General features: G+C 42.7%; 1 protein-coding gene across 1 annotated transcript in view; it reads right to left on the bottom strand.

The window, feature by feature from the left end:
• Window positions 1-21,773, bottom strand: part of LOC124292262 (116 kDa U5 small nuclear ribonucleoprotein component-like) — a 49,819-nt gene that overhangs the window by 15,235 nt on the left and 12,811 nt on the right. Inside the window, 6 exon segments of the mRNA XM_046729324.1 lie at window positions 1,398-1,525; window positions 1,922-2,057; window positions 16,557-16,647; window positions 17,086-17,131; window positions 17,134-17,148; window positions 20,247-20,374. Of these exon segments, the coding sequence (XP_046585280.1) occupies window positions 1,398-1,525; window positions 1,922-2,057; window positions 16,557-16,647; window positions 17,086-17,131; window positions 17,134-17,148; window positions 20,247-20,374 (544 nt within the window).

Below are 21,773 nucleotides of genomic sequence, written 5' to 3'. Positions count from 1 at the left end.
ACACAGTAGGGGTCAAATGGTACACTGATACATTGTTAATTTTCACGCAGCAATACAATATCCCAACACGAGCTGAATTCGACGTTCTGGTGATTTCGAGGATTGCATTGCTTGCGCTATATCGGGTGGGTATGTGTGCGATCGGAGTGCACAAACAGTTTCACTGGTAGGGTGGGTGCCCAGTCGCTGTCGCAACCATTTTATTGACAAAGCAAATCGGGAAATAAAGTTATATAAAAAGCAAACAAACATCAATATTCTTTACCCGAGATCGTTAATACCACTTCAGATACAAAATCAGTTGCCTTTATAACAAAAAATAGCAAGCAAAAATTCAGTAAGATCAGTCGTCTACTGGTGACAGGCAATATATAAATAGGAAGCCGCATGATCACAACACTCCCTCGCAGTGCGGAGCAAAAAGTATGGCTCATCGACAAAAACCCATACAAAATACCCGGATGTTACGAGCGGCCACTGTTTCGCCGATACGATGTCGTCAACGCTATTTTTTTAGGAAACACTTGATATTTTTGTGTGAAATAGATGAATATATCCTTTATCACTTGAGGTTAGTAAAATAAAAACTTTAAATGATATTACAGACAAAATTACGTTTTTGTCTTACATCGTCGAAAACCCCTGACACCGGGATACATGATACATTTTTTTCCTGTACCAATAAAAGCCGACACATTTGCTAAAATACATGTGATGACATTTCTATCCCACACTGCGTCAGTCAAATATGGCAAAATGATGTGGAACTTGTGTTTCAAGTCTACTACTAAAACAGCTATAGTTTCCTGTTCTGAAATGTTCAGTCAACAAGTAGGAGCAGAAATAAACACAGCAGGGCGATAACTTGCAACATGATACCTAAGGTGCTACATTAAGTACGAGTTAGGTGAGTGTCAAATGGCATGTTAGAAGGGTGAGTGAGTGAGGCTGATTGACTGAGTTTGGTTTTACGCCGCTTTTAGCAATACTCCAGCAACATTACGGCGGGGGACACCAGAAATGGGCTTCACACATTGTACCCATGTGGGAATTCGAACCCGGGTCTTCGGCGTGACGGGAGTGAGTGATAGTGCGTGAGAGTGAGTGAGTGAGTATGACTGAGTTTGGTTTTACGCCGCTTTTAGCAATATTCAAGCAATATCACGGTGTGGGACATCAGAAATGGGTTCACACATTGTACCCATGTGGGGATTCGAACCCAGGTCTTCAGCGTGACGAGCGAACGCTTTAACCACTAGGCTACCCCATTGCCCCATGTTAGAAGGGGCCAGCTAATTAATATTACTGGGCTTTGTAATTGGGAGGGACCCGATATACCAAACCTATTGCTGCATTATCCCTGGAGTTAAAAGTACACTGAAGTACAATTTGCTTACATCTGGGTCACAGTGCGACATTTCCTCCGCCAGCTCCGAGTCTGATGGGCCGGTGTAGATGTGTTCGATTTTACTTTTTGCATTCTGGACTGGTGAGCTGAGGTGCTCCACACACATGTCCACAAAACCTGGAACAAACACTGACAGGTAAATGGCTACTTCTGATTTAGACTAACGACTTTATAAGCTGCTATGGAATTCCTACCAATTCCTACCCACTGTCCATTTTAAATTCCCACTACTATGAAAGCAGTGCCTAGTACATCTATGCATCTTTACTTAGTCCGTTCAAACAAGTATCTTGCACATCATGTATTCTGCTTCTGTTGGGCGAAACAAGTATCTATTACATCGTCCCAATATAGTCCATTTTCTTGTTAATTTTTTAAATAAACAACATAATTAACATTGGAATATCAACTGGACACCGGTACAGTGTGATATACAAATTTGCTTGCCCGACAGAAAAAAAACACTGGACTCGGGCGTCGGGCAATGGGTTATTTCCACCCCTGATTCTGTACCTGTGAAGTCCCCGAAGAACCGGCGTCCGATGAGCCTCATCAGAGGTTTGATGTTGAGTTTCTGCTCTTCTTTAGTGAGGTGGATTCCAAGCTCATCACACACTCGCGGCAGACACTCATCAACGTCCCCGACAATCTGTCCACAAAAAACACATATCCATGGGAACTGGTAAACAATAACATCACTACATAAAGTAAACTGTCTTTGTAATGAGTGAGTTGTGTTGAACAGGGAAAAAAGCATATTGTGTTATCAACGTCTGGAATTGTCAACCATGGGTTTTATTTTACTAAATTGAATTTGGACAATCGTGTACATTTATGCAGATGTAAAATCAGTTCATCAAAGCACAAAATTTCAGAGTAAACTGTAATTAAAATTACACAATGCTAGGATATATTTCTTTGGGTTAAATATGTAATTTTCTGAGTAAAATTGATATTTTATACTTATCCTGACTCATGCTCTTTTGCTTGTCCCCTTCCTCTTGCGAACATAGTGGAACACTTGTATCTCCTTAATTGAAGCTCCCTTCAATGTAAAATCACTAATTGGTACTCACCCACGAGTTACCTCCCCTGCCGTAAGCGCGGGAACAGGTGTCGCCACCCTCTGGCCTCATGCTTCACTCTCTCCTGATTTTTGCGGGCCCAACACTTGAATTTACAGGAAATCCAAAGTGTTATGTGGGGAGGATGGGAGGGAGCTAACCTCATGAGTCAGGATAAGTATAAAATATCAATTTTACTCAGAAAATTTACATATTTTTCCTTATCCTGACTCATGCTCTTTGCTTGTAGAATCCACCGGAGAGGTGGTGGGTAAACAGAATACTTTGGATTAATTAGTGATTTAAGTAAGTGATATTGTAATAACCCCTCGCGGGAACTTCATAAGGCATTGAGACTTAGGATATTTCCTTATAATAAGCCATAGATATATACACTATAAGTGGGGTATTACCTTACTAATATACTGATATATCAATATATATATATAAACTGCTACTCTAACGTAGCTGTACACTGAATATAACTCAGTATGAGCTTAAGGTTGAATAACCTAAGCTAAATATGTACATAGCCCTAGAACTCCATGGAGTTATAAGCTAGTGAATATATGTATCATATATCTAATAATCTCGTGGGGTGAATATTAACTACCACGCAGGACTGTCAATTGCTGAGCCGAGGACCAAAGGACCGAAAATGATGAATGCCAGAGACGCCCCTCGGTGGTGATATCTCTGAGATAGTGATTAGCAAACACCATGTTAGATTTCCAAAAGCATCCTTCCATAATTGTATTCAATGAACAGTTACCATGAAGGGCGCAGGGTGGATGCCAATGCCCTGATTTCATGAGGATTTGATGCTGTTGGAGGGTCCAGTCCTGCTGCCTTATAGGCCAGAAATGACAGTTCTTATCCATATTGATATGGTGGTACGAGAGACTTCTGTCTGATTTGTAGGCGATAACGGATGAACAATCTTCTGAGCGATCTTCACTTTGTTTTGGAAAACGACGAAATAGATTATGAGAGCTCGTGACTCGGGCATAGAGATAAGTCCAATGTATCTTGAGATCCAAGAATTGAGGATAAGCGCAGGGATGTGAAATAACCTGTCTGGTTGACCTGGTAGTTGATTTTTAGCGATGAAATCCCATCTTAATCCCAGGTGCTGTCTTTTGATTTTCATCAAACTGTATCCTCTCATAATCTAGAGCATGAATTTCAGATATTCTGGCTGCCGTGGCTAGCGATAACAGGAAGACTGTTTTCTGTGAGAGAAATTCAAACGCTAGTCGATTCCAATGGTTCAGTAATCCTCACTTGTGAGGTGTCGTGAAAAACTACATTCAGATCCCAAGCTGGGCGCGGAATTTCCGCTTTTGGTCCTCCAATCGGAAAGCACGTAGTAAGGCCAGTAACTCTGGTGTTCTTGTTAATTTAACACCCGCTCTCATAGAAATCACAGAACTAAGCTGCAAGATATGTTGACAATGTCGAGCCTTTTAAATGTTTGTTTTGCCGTAAGTAACACAAATAGTTCGCCACTTGAGGATGCTGCGAGCATCTCCTCGCTGTAAAACCCTTGTTTGTTGCATAATTTTCAAACTTTGCCACTTGTCATCGCACAAGTTACGCGCTGAGTATCGTAGGCGCGCGACCGCTTTTGTCGCCTCTGGTAGAATATCCCTCTTGTTTAAAACACATTTTAATACAGTCCATACGTGAAGTTTGAATACTTCTGGGTTTCTGTGCACCTGTTTGGTGTGAGGATGTATTAACAGGTTTGCCGCTTGGGTAGTTCTAGTGCCGGTTGACCGATATCTTGTATTAAGGCGGAAATCACGCTTCTGGCCGGCCAATAGGGCGCTGACCAAAGTGAGTTGTAGGCTCTGCATGCTTGGTTGATTTTCTGTAATACTAGAGGTGATTATTGCTGGGGCGGAAACGCTGCGACGCATTTCGAGGCCTTCCCATGAAATGCTTAGAGCGCCTGTTGCCCATGCTTGTGGGTCTGGCACTGGTGACACGAGATAATGTCGTAGTTGATTGTTGAACCTTGTATGCAATAGATCTACTAGCGCGCTTCCTATTTGCTTGATTATCTGTGCAAATATCTCTGTATTGAGCATCCATTCTGTCGGGCGACGGTAGATGTGGCCGAGAGAGAGCGCGCCTGCTAGTATATTCCTGGTTCGAATGTGGCATGCTTTGACATGTAGATTTAGATCTTGGATTAATTCAACAGTTGAAAGGTTAAATTCAAAAGGTTCGGGCGATCTCGCTTGGAGCCTTGTCTGTTCACATAAAACGCCACTGTCGAAGTTGTCGGTATGTATCATCAGGTGCGATTCTGTAGAATGTTGCTCCAATGTCTTATGGCGCTTGATTACAGCTTTCATCTCTAATGCGTTTATGTGGAGTTTGCTTTCTAGCTGAGTCCATAACTCTGATACCGTCCCGTTGGAGAGATGAGCTCCCAACCTTGGAGCTGACGCTGCCTACATATAGATGGGTCTTGAATTCCTGCTCTGCTAAACAAATCCCTTCGCAGACATTCGATTTCTTTGTCCACCATAATAGATGAGGTCTGAGATGTATCGGTAGACTGAATGGTTGTAGGTCAGCCGAGATGTGTATTTGACGAAGACCTGTAACGGACGTAACTGTAATCTGCCTATGACTGTCAAGTCTTGGGCTGATGTTAGAAGACCTAGTAAGCTCTGCCATTGTCGGTGGTAGCGGTGACAGTAGAGCTGGTGGAATGATCTGTTGGATCTTGAGCCAACGGTCTTCTGGTACGACTATACGGTTGAGATTGGTGATAAATCGGATTCCTAGGGAATTGCAGATCTTCGCGATGGTACTAGGTCCGGACTTGTGTAAGTTTACTAACCATCCCAGCTGTGTTAGTAGCTTTATGATGTAGTTTAACTGTAGTTTGAGATGCTGTGGATCTTGATCTACTTGTATCCCGTCAGTCGAGGAAGAACGCGACTGGCGTGAGTCCCTTGACGATGTAGATAGATAACAATCGGTTTCGCTATCCCTCGTGAATAACCATGGGGCTGATGCTATTCAATGGGAGTACTTTCCACTGGTAATGTAACCCGCCTAGCGTAAACCGAAGGTATTTCCTGGATTCGGATGTATTGGGATGTGCAGATAAGCATCTTGTAGATCTATACTGCCCATGTAGTCCATGGGGCTTAATCATCTGCCAGCTGGCGTAGATGTATCATAGTGAACCTGGGTGGTTTGTTTAAGTAAGTCTTGTTGAAGAAGCTCATGTTGTAAATGAGTCTGTATTTCTCCTTGGAGTTCTTCTTGGGTACTAGGAAAACTGGGGAGTAGAAACCTGGTTCGATGTTTCCTTGCTCTATTACTTCTATGGCCTGCTTGGTTAGGAGTAATGTAACCAGCCTCTTTAACTTTAGTAGTTGTTGTGCCTCTACCCTAACTTGTGAGGGTTGACTGTTAGTGGAGGCTTGGCCTGTAGTGGGATAAATGAACTGCTGCTGAAGAATGTTGGAGACATAGGTGTCTTGAAGTATTCCCCAGTTTTCCCAGTGTAGTTGAAGACGCCCACCCACTTGTGACGGTTGTACTGGAACGGCTGGGGTGGAAGACTCCAGTCGTTCAACCTGTCTTTCAGCTGCTTATAGTTGCGGAACCTCTGGGTGTCCTGCCTCGCCCTGACCCTCCTCTATAGTTGCCATATGGGCTTAATTTAAAAGAATCTCTTCCCCTGAACTGGCAATCTTCCTGTCTCTAGCTCTTTGTAGGCCCGTGAATTTAGATCTCCCTGAGTATCTTTGTGAAGTCTGTCGAATGACACTGGCTAGCTGTCCATCGATTTAATCATCAGGACTTCTCTAGAATCCTTGGTGACTTCTTTGGAGACTGTGTCTATTCCTCCGTCAAATATGGATGGGGAAGACCACGGGCTGTATATAGTGGAGCTGTAAAGTTCTCACCCCAGTTGCAGGAAGCTAGGAGGCCTTGACGACGCAGCTAAGGTCAGTGCTGCTGAGACAGACGCCAGATGATCTGTTAAAACTGCTGGTCCTTCTTTGCATCAGTAGGGCCGAAAATCATTCTGTCATCTTCAGAGGTCGTGTTCAAATCTGGAGATAAGTGTCTCATTTATTGTTCTAGATCTATTTAGACCGAAGAACATACTGGCCATGGTTTCTATCTGAACCAATTTCCGCATCATCAATCTTGTAGTACTTGTTCTTGGCATCGGAGATCAGCTTATAGTTCTCATCGATGTCTTGGCGCTTTGAAGAAGGGTTCCATATTATGCGGAGAACTTCTTGGCGCTTGAAATTTGGCAGATGTGGCGCCTGAACCTTTGTGGCTTTGTTAAATGCTGTATCTAGGTTCTGAGGTACCGCCGCAATCGGTCGATTGGGGGTAGTGTAATAGCATCTGCGCTATCTTCTTTCATCAGATAAGTCTGCTTCTATTGCCACTTTGGAAGGTGATGAGAGATCTAGATTATTGACCATCCAATATCTTATCTCTGCATCTGAGAAAATAATTCCTCCATCATCTTCCATTCCATCATCATAGATAAGAGGTTGTTGCTCTTCTGATGTAGGGCTGTGTGGCTCTATCTCTATATCGCTTGACGCTTTGTGGAGATCTAGTTGTAGGCTTATGTGCAGACCTGTGAGGTGATCGACGGGTGATCGGGCGCAGGTGATCGCCTTGGTGATCTATATCGATAGGTTGACCTTCTTGGCGATCTATGAGGGGACTGATAGCTTCGCCGAAAAGCTCTTGTGTAGTCCCTTGCTGATCTTTAGATGAAGACGATCTGGGTTCAGGGTGTCCTTCGCTAACGCCTTCGCTGGGCTTCAGATGCGTCCGGTCCTGGGGAACGATGATATGACCTTCGCCGGCTTGGCATGCGGTGGTCTGGTGATCAGATTCCATATCTGAGATGATGACCGAAGAAGGTGATGATTCTTCCGCCGCTAAGGCCTTCGCGAAGGCTGTACATCTGGGTCCTTCGCCGAGGTGGTCTGTGACTTCCTCCTTCGCGGCTGCATTGTCGCGGGCTGCTACGCTGACAGATGGTGCCCCTGGGGTGCTGTTCACGTTGGAGCCTGGAAGGTTGCGACCCTGGGATGGCTGCTTCTCCAGTCTATAGTGGCCTTCCATCATAATCATGATCTGTTTCATAAGATCGCTTGGGATGATCTGGCGACGAGTAGATGGTGCCCTTTCTGCTGTGTTAGCTGCTGGGGCCCTCAGCGATCTCGCTCCTGACATCAGTGTAGAGGCATCAGGCTGCTTGTTGATCTCTGCTGACGCCACTGTCGCTGTCACTGGTCAGCTTCTTGTGGCGTGATGTCGGGTATGATGATCGGCTGGTCATCGTGAGAGGCCTAATTCTGCTGCTGGAACGATCTCGCTGAGAAAGTTCTCGATGACTTCGTGAGATTTCCCCTTGGAGGAAGACACTGCCCTGGGGGTACGTAAGCGCGCGCTGAGAAGACGCTGAGGCCCTCTTGACTTTGTTCATGCGGCGACTGGATGTCTGGAGAGGCCGGTTCTTAGAGGTGACGGACTGCATCCCACGCCCCTTCCGATGGGGTCTCAAGCAGAACACCAGACGGGAGGGGATCACTCGACAGCAGCTGACTGGATGGGCAATCCGGTCGTGATCGGCCATGTCTACACCTAGTTTGCGCGACCTATCTGCAACACGCCTCAAGACGCAGTAAAGATGGTATTTATCAAAGGCAGAATTGGTTAAATTTATGCAGTAACTGCAACGTGAGTCAAACGCAAGGCGAAGTACAACTAGGGCATACCACATGCGGATCCGCAGCAGAAAAACGTAATCTACAAATAGTACAGTTTTTCATCAATGTAAAACTAGCTGAACAATCACTTAACTCACGGAATAAACAGTAGAAATACGCATTAATTATTAACGCAAATAACTGAAGGATACTAGCTATACCTTTATAGTAAACTATAAAAGGTAACTAACTAAGAAAACCAAAGGATATAGTGTAAGGAGACACAGGCGCTTCTCACATCCTGCTCACTGGGCTAAGAAGGAGAGAGTGAAGCATGAGGCCAGAGGGTGGCGACACCTGTTCCCCGCCACACGGCAGGGGAGGTAACTCGTGGGTGAGTACCAATTAGTGATTTTACATTGAAGGGAGCTTCAATTAAGGAGATACAAGTGTTCCACTATGTTCGCAAGAGGAAGGGGACAAGCAAAAGAGCATGAGTCAGGATAAGGAAAAATAATAGTATTCTGTATTATATTTTACTGATGACTGCGTCAGAATTCATCCCGTTATATTATTGTGCATGTTTGAACTTGTTCGCCGGGAAACGTTTGCACAGCTGATTGCTATTTCCGGCTCAAATACACACGGTAATCTTAGTTAATTTATAGAGCAAAAACTGTAATTAAAATTACACAATGCTAGGATATATTTCTTTGGGTTAAATAATAGTATTCTGTATTATATTTTACTGATGAAGGCGTCAGAATTCATCCCGTTATATTATTGTGCATGTTTGAACTTGTTCGCCGGGAAACGTTTGCACAGCTGATTGCTATTTCCGGCTCAAATACACACGGTAATCTTAGTTAATTTATAGAGCAAAAACTGTAATTAAAATTACACAATGCTAGGATATATTTCTTTGGGTTAAATATGTAATTTTCTGAGTAAAATTGATATTTTATACTTATCCTGACTCATGCTCTTTGCTTGTCCCTTCCTCTTGCGAACATAGTGGAACACTTGTATCTCCTTAATTGAAGCTCCCTTCAATGTAAAATCACTAATTGGTACTCACCCACGAGTTACCTCCCCTGCCGTAAGAAGCTGAACAGGTGTCGCCACCCTCTGGCCTCATGCTTCACTCTCTCCTGATTTTGCGAGCCCAACACTTGAATTTACAGGGAAATCCAAAGTGTTATGTGGGGAGGATGGGAGAGCACTCATGAGTCAGGATAAGTATAAAATATCAATTTTACTCAGAAAATTACATATTTTTCCTTATCCTGACTCATGCTCTTTTGTTTGTAGAATCCACCGGAGAGGTGGTGGGTAAACAGAATACTTTGGATTAATTAGTGATTTAAGTAAGTGATATTGTAATAACTTCATGGAACTTCATAAGGCATTGAGACTTAGGATATTTCCTTATAATAATCCATAGATATATACACTATAAGTGGGTATTACCTTACTAATATACTGATATATCAATATATATATATAAACTGCTACTCTAACGTAGCTGTACACTGAATATAACTCAGTATGAGCTTAAGGTTGAATAACCTAAGCTAAATATGTACATAGCCCTAGAACTCCATGGAGTTATAAGCTAGTGAATATATGTATCATATATCTAATAATCTCGTAAGTGAATATTAACGCTTCACGAGGGACTGTCAATTGCTGAGCGAGGACCAAAGGACCGAAATGATGAATGCCAGAGACGCCCTCGGTGGTGATATCTCTGAGATAGTGATTAGCAAACACCATGTTAGATTTCCAAAAGCATCCTTCCATAATTGTATTCAATGAACAGTTACCATGAAGGGCTTATAGGGTGGATGCCAATGCCCTGATTTCATGGGGATTTGATGCTGTTGAGGGTCCAGTCCTGCTGCCTTATAGGCGCCAGAAATGACAGTTCTTATCCATATTGATATGGTGGTACGAGACTTCTGTCTGATTTGTAGGCTTATAACGGATGAACAATCTTCTGAGCGATCTTCGCCTTGTTTTGGAACGACGTAGAAATAGATTATGAGAGCTCGCATCGGGCATAGAGATAAGTCCAATGTATCTTGAGATCCAAGAATTGAGGATAGCGCAGGGATGTGAAATAACCTGTCTGGTTGACCTGGTAGTTGATTTTAGCTTATGAAATCCCATCTTAATCCCAGGTGCGCTTGTCTTTGATTTTCATCAAACTGTATCCTCTCATAATCTAGAGCATGAATTTCAGATATTCTGGCTGCCGTGGGCTAGCGATAACAGGAAGACTGTTTTCTGTGAGAGAAATTCAAACGCTTGTCGATTCCAATGGTTCGTAATCCTCACTCTGTGAGGTGTCAGAAAACTACATTCAGATCCTGCTGGGGCGCGGAATTTCCGCTTTTGGTCCTCCAATCGAAAGCACGTAGTAAGGCCAGTAACTCTGGTGTTCTTGTTAATTTAACACCCGCTCTCATAGAAATCACAGAACTAAGCTGCAAGATATGCTGACAATGTCGAGCCTTTTAAATGTTTGTTTTGGCCGTAGTAACACAAATAGTTCGCCACTTGAGGATGCGTGAGCATCTCTCGCTGTAAAACCCTTTGTTTGTTGCATAATTTTTCAAACTTTGCCACTTGTCATCGCATAAGCTACGCTGCTGAGTATCGTATGGCAAGCGCGGACCGCTTTTGCCTCTGGTAGAATATCCTCTCTTGTTTAAACACATTTTAATACAGTCCATACGCGAAGTTTGAATACTTCTGGGTTTCTGTGCACCTGTTTGGTGTGAGGATGTATTAACAGGTTTTGCGCCGCTTGGGTAGTTCTAGTGCCGCTGACCGATATCTTGTATTAAGGCGGGAAACTGACGCTCTGGCCGGCCAATAGGGCCACCAAAGTGAGTTGTAGGCCTCTGCGCTTGGTTGATTTTCTGTAATACTAGAGGTATTATTGCTGGGGCGAAACGCTGCACGCATTGAGGCCTTCCCATGAAATGCTTAGAGCCGCCTGTTGCCCATGCTTGTGGGTCTGGCACTGGTGACACGAATGTCGGTGAGTTGATTGTTGAACCTTGTGGCTTAATAGATCTACTAGCTGGCGCCCTATTTGCTTGATTATCTGTGCAAATATCTCTGTATTGAGCATCCATTCTGTCGGGCGACGGTAGATGTACCGAGAGTGCGCCTGCTAGTATATTCCTGGCTCCGGGAATGTGGCATGCTTTGACATGTAGATTTAGATCTTGGATTAATTCAACAGTTGAAAGGTTAATTTCAAAAGGTTCGGGCGATCTCGCTTGAGCCTTGTCTGTTCACATAAAACGCCACTGTCGAAGTTGTCGGTATGTATCATCAGGTGCGATTCTGTAGAATGTTGCTCCAATGTCTTATGGCGCTGATTACAGCTTTCATCTCTAATGCTTATGTGGAGTTTGCTTTCTAGCTGAGTCCATAACCCTGATGCCGTCCGGTTGGAGAGATGAGCTCCCCAACCTTGGGCGACGCGCCTACATATAGATGGGTCTTGAATTCCTGCTCTGCTAAACAAATCCTTCGCAGACATTTCTTTTTGTCCACCATAATAGATGAGGTCTGAGATGTATCGGTAGACTGAATGGTTGTAGGTCGCCGAGATGTGTATTGACGGAAGACCTGTAACGGACGAATCTGTAATCTGCCTATGACTGTCAAGTCTTGGGCTGATGTTAGAAGACCTAGTAAGCTCTGCCATTGTCGGGTGGTAGCGTGACAGTAGAGCTGGTGGAATGATCTGTTGGATCTTGAGCCAACGGTCTTCTGGTACGACTATACGGTTGAGATTGGTGATAAATCGGATTCCTAGGAATTGCAGATCTTGGCGATGGTACTAGGTCCGACTTGTGTAAGTTTACTAACCATCCCAGCTGTGTTAGTAGCTTTATGATGTAGTTTAACTGTAGTTTGAGATGCTGTGGATCTTGATCTACTTGTATCCCGCCGTCGAGGAAGAACGCACTCGCGAGTCTCCTTGACGATGTAGATAGATAACAATCGGTTTCGCTTATCCTCGTGAATAACCATGGGGCTGATGCTATTCCTAATGGGAGTACTTTCCACTGGTAATGTAACCCGCCTAGCGTGAACCCGGCTGTATTTCCTGGATTCGGGATGTATTGGGATGTGCAGATAAGCATCTTGTAGATCTATACTGCCCATGTAGTCCATGGGGCTTAATCATCTGTCAGAAGCTGCGGTAGATGTATCATAGTGAACCTGGGTGGTTTGTTTAAGTAAGTCTTGTTGAATAAGCTCATGTTGTAAATGAGTCTGTATTTCTCCTGGAGTTCTTCTTGGGTACTAGGAAAACTGGGGAGTAGAAACCTGGTTCGATGTTTCCTTGCTCTATTACTTCTATGGCCTGCTTGGTTAGGAGTAATGTAACCGCCTCTCTTAACTTTAGTAGTTGTTGTGCCTCTACCTCGAACTTGTGAGGGTTGACTGTTAGTGGAGGCTTGGCCTGTAGTGGGATACGAACTGCTGCTGAAGAATGTTGGAGACATAGGTGTCTTGAAGTATTCCCCCAGTTTTCCCAGTGTAGTTGAAGACGCCCACCCACTTGTGACGGTTGTACTGGAACGCTGGGGTGGAAGACTCCAGTCGTTCGAACCTGTCTTTCAGCGATTATAGTTGCGGGAACCTCTGGGTGTCCTGCCTCGGCCCTGACTCTCCTCTATAGTTGCCATATGGGCTTACTTAAAAGAATCTCTTCCCTGAACTGGCAATCTTCCTGTCTCTAGCTCTTTGTAGGCCCGCGGTGAATTTAGATCTCCTGAGTATCTTTGTGAAGTCTGTCGAATGACACTGGCTAGCGTGTCCATCGATTTAATCATCAGGACTTCTAGAATCCTTGGTGACTTCTTTGGAGACTGTGTCTATTCCTCCGCCAATATGGATGGGGAAGACCACGGGCTGTATATAGTGGAGCTGTAAAGTTCTCACCCCAGTTGCAGGAAGCTAGGAGGCCTTGACGACGAGCTAAGGTCAGTGCTGCTGAGACAGACGTCAGATGATCTGTTAAAAACTGCTGGTCCTTCTTTGCATCAGTAGGGCCGGTAAAATCATTCTGTCATCTTCAGAGGTCGGTTCAAATCTGGAGATAAGTGTCTCATTTATTGTTCTAGATCTATTTAGACCGAAGAACATACGCCTGCGTCCATGGTTTCTATCTGAACCAATTCCGATCATCAATCTTGTAGTACTTGTTCTTGGCATCGGAGATCAGCTTATAGTTCTCATCGATGTCTTGGCGCTTTGAAGAAGGGTTCCATATTATGCGTGGAGAACTTCTTGGCTGAAATTTGGCAGATGTGGCGCCTGAACCTTTGTGGCTTTGTTAAATGCTGTATCTAGGTTCTGAGGTACCGCCGCAATCGGGTCGATTGGGGTAGTGTAATAGCATCTGCGCCATCTTCTTTCATCAGATAAGTCTGCTTTTATTGCCACTCTTGAAGGTGATGAGAGATCTAGATTATTGACCATCCAATATCTTATCTCTGCATCTGAGAAAATAATTCCTCCATCATCTTCCATTCCATCATCATAGATAAGAGGTTGTTGCTCTTCTGATGTAGGGCTGTGTGGCTCTATCTCTATATCGCTTTGACGCTTTGGGAGATCTAGTTGTAGGCTTATGTGCAGACCTGTGAGGTGATCGACGCAGATCGGCGCAGGTGATCGCCTTGGTGATCTATATCGATAGGTTGACCTTCTTGGCGATCTATGAGGGGACTGATAGCTCAGCTGAAGCTCTTGTGTAGTCCCTTGATGATCTTTTTAGATGAAGACGATCTGGGTTCAGGTGTCCTTCGCTAACGCCAAGCTTCTTCGATGCGTCCGGGTCCTGGGGAACGATGATATGACCTTCGCGAAGGCTTGCGCGGTGGTCTGGTGATCAGATTCCATATCTGAGTATGACCGGAAGAAGGTGATGATTCTTCCCCGCCGCTGCGGCCTTCGCCAAGGCTGTACATCTGTCCTTCGTCGAGGTGGTCTGTGACTTCCTCACGCGAAGGCTGCATTGTCGCGCGGCTGCTACGCTGACAGATGGTGCCCCTGGGGTGCTGTCTACGTTGGAGCCTTCGGCAAGGCTCGGACCCTGGGATGGCTGCTTCTCCAGTCTATAGTGGCCTTCCATCATAATCATGATCTGTTTCCATAAGATCGCTTGGGATGATCTGCGACGAGTAGATGGTGCCCTTTCTGCTGTGTTAGCGGTGGGGCCCTCAGCCGCATCTCTCGCCTGACATCAGTGTAGAGGCATCAGGCTGCTTGTTGATCTCTGCTGACGCCACTGTCGCTGTCACTGGTCGCTTCTTTGTGGCGTATGTCGGGTATGATGATCGGCTGGTCATCGAGAGGCCCAATTCTGCTGCTGGAACGATCTCGCCTGGAGAAAGTTCTCGATGACTTCGTGATTTCCCTTTGGAGGAAGACGCTGCCCTGGGGTAACGTAAGTCTGCGCTTGAGAAGACGTTGAGGCCCTCTTGACTTTGTCTCTGCGATGACTGGATGTCTGGAGAGGCCGGTCGCTTCTTAGAGGTGACGGACTGCATCCCACGCCCCTCTTCCGATGGGGTCTCAAGCAGAACACCAGACGGAGGGGATCACTCGACAGCAGTTGACTGGATGGGCAATCCGGGACGATCGGGCCATGTCTACACCTAGTTTATGCGGACCTATCTGCAACACGCCCTCAAGACGCAAAGATGGTATTTATCAAAGGCAGAATTGGTTAAATTTATGCAGTAACTGCAACGCGGAGTCAAACGCACAAGGCGAGTACAACTAGGGCATACCACATGGATCCGCAGCGAAAACGTAATCTACAAATAGTACAGTTTTTCATCAATGTAAAACTAGCTGAACAATCACGAACTCACGCGAATAAACAGTAGAAATAATGATTAATTATTAACGCAAATAACTGAAGGATATTAGCTATACCTTTATAGTAAACTATAAAAGGTAACTAACTAAGAAAAACCAAAGGATATAGTGTGTAAGGAGACACAGGCTCTCTCACATCCTGCTCACTGGGCGAAGAAGGAGAGAGTGAAGCATGAGGCCAGAGGGTGGCGACACCTGTTCCCGCCCTTACGGCAGGGGAGGTAACTCGTGGGTGAGTACCAATTAGTGATTTTACATTGAAGGGAGCTTCAATTAAGGAGATACAAGTGTTCCACTATGTTCGCAAGAGGAAGGGGACAAGCAAAAGAGCATGAGTCAGGATAAGGAAAAATAATGGTATTCTGTATCATATTTTACTGATGATTGCGTCAGAATTCGTCCCGTTATATTATTGTGCATGTTTGAACTTGTTCGCCGGGAAACGTGTGCACAGCTGATTGCTATTTCCGGCTCAGATACACATGGTAATCTTAATCCCTGCAAATAATACAATGCCCAGCAAAAACAACTTATAACTTAAAAGGTAAATAATCTTGTCTAGTGATGTTTAATTGCAAATTTGACATCTCTACTGACAAAGTCGTCTTCTGTTGTTTGTTCACGCGAAGTGATACGATGTTGTTTTCTTACCCCTGGAAAAAAGTTTGACGAAAGCTTAACCCATGGATAAGACGACCCCCTTCTACAGACTGCTTTTTTTGGTCCTCAAAATTCGGCTTATAGACGGTCATATACGGTAACTAATTTTAACAGTATTTTCCTGAGTCAAGTAACAGTATTTCAGTCAAACCATGGCATGCCATCCTATGCAGAGGCTCACATAATGATTTATAATACTAAGATATGTTTAATGACAAAGAGGTGATGAGGTGAAATTGGGTTTTACGCTGTACTTGAGAATATTTCGCTCATATGACGACGTGCATGCGTGTGTGTATGCGGCTGCTTGTACTAGCCCAGACTTAAGCTGGTTTTATAGTGCTAGCCCACTGAGATACCATGCCGCAGTGAAGCATGAATACCCTAATCAGACACATTATACTGACTCCGAGCCGACCAGTCCTTGTTGTACCCATTAATGCCGAGCGCCAGGCTGGGACCAACATGTACCATATTTTAACGTCTTTTGTTATGACGCGGTCGGGGATCGAACCCACAACCTTCCGCTCTCCGGGCGGACGCTCTAACCACTACACCACGGAGAAAACCAAGTCTGATACTAATTTCAATTCCATTCATTTGAACTTTTTACTTAAAAGCCTTATCTTAAACCGCTTTTGTGAGACTTTGTTACATGATATAACTTCAATCTGATATTAATATGTCAGACCGTGAGGCCATCTTTTAACAGGGGTGATGGCTAACTTCCAACATATTTACTGATAAGGGATAAAGTTCTCTTCAGTGATTATTCTTCCATACCTGGGCAAATATCTTGTACAGGGGTTCCAGTATGAACTCCACAAAGCTTCTCTGGGACGTGTTGTGGGCTGGCTTCTTTGTAAACTTCCTCCTGTGTAAATAAATCAGTAAGTTCATCACTATGAAGATGACTGGCATAGCAACAGAACTGCACCTGCATATGCAGACTTTGTCTTTCAAGAAATATACCAATTCTTTTCCCCGATAACGCAACTGGAAAACCAAACAGATATGCACCAATCCTTCCACCATACAAAGCATGTGTATCTCTACTGATACTATATCAATCATTGGAGTTGTTTGTTTAACACTACACTCAGCAATATCCAAGTTATTGTAAATAATCAAGTCTGGGCAAGACAATCCAGTGACTGATGTCATGAACATCCTGTCATTTAAACAAATTACATTCGATGACAGGTCAACCAAAACAGCAAGCCCGACCACCCAATCTCTCCACTTTTACCGAGCCTGTCTGCTGCAGATACACTTATAACCTGTTGTAGTAGAGATTTGCAACTTACCGCACGCTTTACTGTTGAAATAAATGTCTCCCCATACAGTCTTCGCAAACCCTTCTCATTGATGCCACCTGGTATATAAGTGAGATAAAGTAGGGGTGCGAGACTCAAGTGAGATAAAGTATGCATAAATATAAGTGAGATGAAGTAGGAATACCGAGACGTACAAATATAAGTGAGATGAAGTAGGAATACCGAGACGCATTAAATATAAGTGAGATGAAGTACAAATATAAGTGAGATGAAGTAGGAATACCGAGACGTACATATAATATAAGTGAGATGAAGTAGGAATAAAGAGACGCATAACATATAAGGAGATGAAGGAATGAGGCACAGAGACATACAAACATAAGTGAGATGAAGTAGGAATACCGAGGCGTACACATATAAGTGAATAAAGAGAGGGTGCAGAGACATACAAACATAAGTGAGATAAAGTAGGAATACAGAGACATTACATAAGGAGATAAAGTAGGACACACATAAGTGAGATAAAGTAGGAATACGGGGCACATATATAAGTGAATATGAAGTAGATGCCGACATACATAAGAGATGAAGTAGACACAGACACAAGTGAGATAAAGTAGGAATACCGAGATGCATAAATATAAGTGATAAGTGAGATGAAGTAGGAATACAGAGACATACAAATATAAGTGAGATAAAGTAGGAATACCGAGATGATACAAATATAAGTGAGATGAAGTAGGAACCGAGAGATGCACATAAGTGAGAGGATAAAGTGACACATATAAGTGAGGATAAAGTAAGTATAAGTGAGATGAAGTAGTAATACCGGAGATGTGCACACATATAAGTGAGATGAGAGGCGACATACAAACATAAAGTGAGAATACACCGAGAACAAGAATAAAGTGAGATGAAGTAGGAATAATCGCGTGACATACAAGTGAGATGAAGTAGGAATACAGGGACGTACACATAAATATAAGTGAGATGAAGTAGGAATACAGAGACGTACAAATATAAGTGAGATGAAGTAGGAATACAGAGACGTACAAATATAAGTGAGATGAAGTAGGAATACAGAGACGTACAAACATAAGTGAGATAAAGTAGGAATACAGAGACGTACAAATATAAGTGAGATGAAGTAGGAATACCGAGACGTACACATATAAGTGAGATAAAGTAGGATACAGAGACATACAAGCAGGAACATAAGGAATAAAGAATACCGGGACGTGCAAATAGGAATAAGTAGGAGATACGACGTGCACATATAAACAAGAATACCGAGACGATACAAGTGAGGAAGTACAGAGACATACAAACATAAGTGAGATGAAGTAGGAATACAGAGATAGCAAATATAAGGTGAGATGAAGTAGGAATGCGACAGACACGGTACAAATATAAGTGAGACAGAAGTACAAACATAAGAGATACAAGAGACGACAAACATAAGTGAGATGAAGTAGGAATACCGAGACGTACAAATATAAGTGAGATGAAGTAGGAATACCGAGACGTACACATATAAGTGAGATGAAGTAGGAAAATACAGACGGCGAACACACATATAAGTGAGATGAAGTAGGAATACAGAGACGCATACAAATATAAATAGATGAAGTAGGAATACAGAGACGTACAAACATAAGTGAGAGATGAGTGTAGGAGATACAGAGACGCATACAAACATAAGTGAGATGAAGTAGGAATACAGAGACGCATTGACATATAAGTGAGGTGAAGTAGGAATACAGAGACGCACAAACATAAGTGAGATGAAGTAGGAATACAGAGACATACAAACATATAAGTGAGAGATGAAGTAGGAATACAGAGATGTGCACAACATAATAAGGGTATAAGGGAGATGAAGTAGGAATACAGAGACACAAACATAGAGTGAGATAAGTAGAACAACATACAAATATAGTGAGATAAGAGGTAGAGATGCATAACAGGTGAGATAAGTAGGAGACGTGACATACAAATATAAGTGAGATGAAGTAGGAAGAGACACTACAGAGATGTAGGACAAACAAATATAATCAATTGAGACATAAGTGAGATAAGTAAGGAGCAGTGACACACAAATATAAGTGAGACGGTGACATAATTGAGTAGAGATAGAGATGCACAAACATAAGTGAGATGAGTAGAATACAGTGGACATATAGTGACATACAAATATAAGTGAGACGGGAGATAGTGGAGAGACAGTGAAATATAAGACAGATGAAGTAGGAGATAACATAAGTGGAGATAAGTAGAGCAGTGACATACAAATATAATTGAGACGGCGAGAGATAGAGAACACAAATATAATTGAGACATAAGTGAGGATATAGTAGGAGATAGAGATGCACAAACATAAGTGACAGTGACATACAAATATAAGTGAGATCGATAGAGACGAGAGAGAGATAGGATGCACAAACATAAGTGAGATAAGTAGGAGCAGTGACATACAAATAGAGATAAGTGAGATGGAGAGATAGAGACAGCACAAACATAAGTGATGATAAGTAGGAGCAGTGACATATAAGAGATGGAAGTAGGGTACAGAGCGTACATATAAGTGAGGACGACAGAAGTCAGATAGAGATGCACAAACATACAGTGACATACAAATATAAGTGAGATGAAGTAGGGTACAGAGACGTACAATTATTAGTTCGATGAAGTAGGGTACAGAGACGTACACATATAAGTGAGATGACACAGGAATACAGAGACGTACAAATATAAGTGAGATGAAGTGAAAATTGTGTTTCAAGTAACAATGCCATCCATGCATAGGATGCTCAACACCTGCTAATTCTCACCCAGGCTTTCCAGAGAACATCACATATTCACTCACATGTATTTACACAAATCATAGGTGCTAACCAAATTTCACCCAACATCAATGACGATTTGATGATGAATAACATAAAAGTCAATATAGAATACAGAAAACATGTGAATCAAGGCATGGCAAGTACTAAATATGTCTTGTTTAGACCACAGAGAGTAGTTCAGACAATCCAGTGATTGACATCATGAGCATCGATCTGAAGCTATGACTGCTGTGATGGTTTGTAGAGGTGATTTGTATTTTTCTGATAACAGGACCAATCAAAACGAAGAGGTTTATAGATATATCAGCACCAGATGATTTTTCCCCAATTCGTTTTCAATGGGCACTCACCATATGTGTCGGCATAGATCTTGCCGAAGGACTTGAGTGTGAAGCAGAAACGGTAGTACGAGCTGGCAAAGCAGACGTTGCCCAGCAGCGGTGAGATCATCAGCCCATCCTCCTCCTCTGAGTACATGCTGTGTGGTGGAGTGAGCATCAATGAATAACATATCAAATATCACATTCATGTCTACTGATAGCCAATATATAAACAGTAGGGGTGGGTATTGCAGAGAATTTTCATATTACAATATATTGCGATTTGAAAGCATATATTGCGATACGTATTGCAATATATTGCAAAAATATTTTTTTCATAATAAAATTTCTTATAATCGAGTTAATGCTTGATTTATAAAGCAAAAACACAACAAAATCACTATGCTTGATTAAGCTTTAAAAAAAATTTAATCATGTTAAAATGAAGGAAACAAGGAAAAGAACAATTTAACATCAACACAGTGGTTACTAGTTTGAACTAGTTTCTCCACTCTCAAAAAAGCCCTGAGATTTTAGACAGCAACTTGACCTGGTCAGGTCATATCAGGGATCACTGGTCAGTAATGAGTAAATATATATATAACATTCAGATCGAAAACATTGCGAAACACTTGAAACTTAACTTGATTTCCGGTGTGAAAAACGGAAATATCCGAAGATTTCTGAGTGTTACGAAGTTTTCCGAATGCATGTTGAAAAACCGGTTTTCGATCCGGGTATCGCAATATGTATCGATTTCATGTCTGAACCGGTAAATACCGGTAAACCGGTTGTATTGCGCAGCCCTAATAAACAGCAACAGTGTTGTGTGTTGACATATTTGATGACAAAAATATGACTCAGGGTTAAGCATCTGTTCCTGAAAATGGTTCATGTATTTTGAATTTGATACATATTAAACATAATTTAACCCTTTCAACACCGCAAGCCGCTTAAGCGGCCACAAAGTTATGAGTCCCCAGACACCGGAGGCCGCTTTAGCGGCCAGGCAGTAGTCACGTCAAAATGAGACATAAGTTTAGGAACTTACCTGACTTATGATTCATATATTAAATCCATCACATTTCACAATGTCTGGAAACACTTATTAAATTTCAATTGATCATATATTATCGGCAGAATTAAAATTATAAACTATTTTTCGCAAAGAGCAAAGTAACGATGTTTCGAGGAAATGATTAAATAAATAGAATAAACTAATGAATAAAATCAACAACAGCATTCATAAAAGTTGTCAAACGTACATATAAAATTACTTTTTCCATCTTTTTGTGCGATCATGTAATGCAAGTCAAGTCACTGACAAGTGACATCTCGGCTCTCGCCGCCTCAATCTTCACGCTCGGACACGATGTTTAATGCGAAAATATATGCATGAAGCATTTTTGTCACAGGTCATAACCTAGCACGATACGTCCAATAAGTCCCATAATTTACGTATATGTAGCGATTTCTTGCTTAATATGTTCAGAATAGCATTATTTTACCCAAAACTTTCGCCTAAATCTAAAAGTTTTCGTTTTCACGAGGACGGTA

This window comes from Haliotis rubra, unplaced genomic scaffold, assembly GCF_003918875.1.
Source record: "Haliotis rubra isolate DU_JTF1 unplaced genomic scaffold, ASM391887v1 Scf510, whole genome shotgun sequence".
NCBI lineage: Eukaryota > Metazoa > Mollusca > Gastropoda > Lepetellida > Haliotidae > Haliotis > Haliotis rubra.
This window is presented reverse-complemented; position numbering and strand designations above follow the sequence as displayed.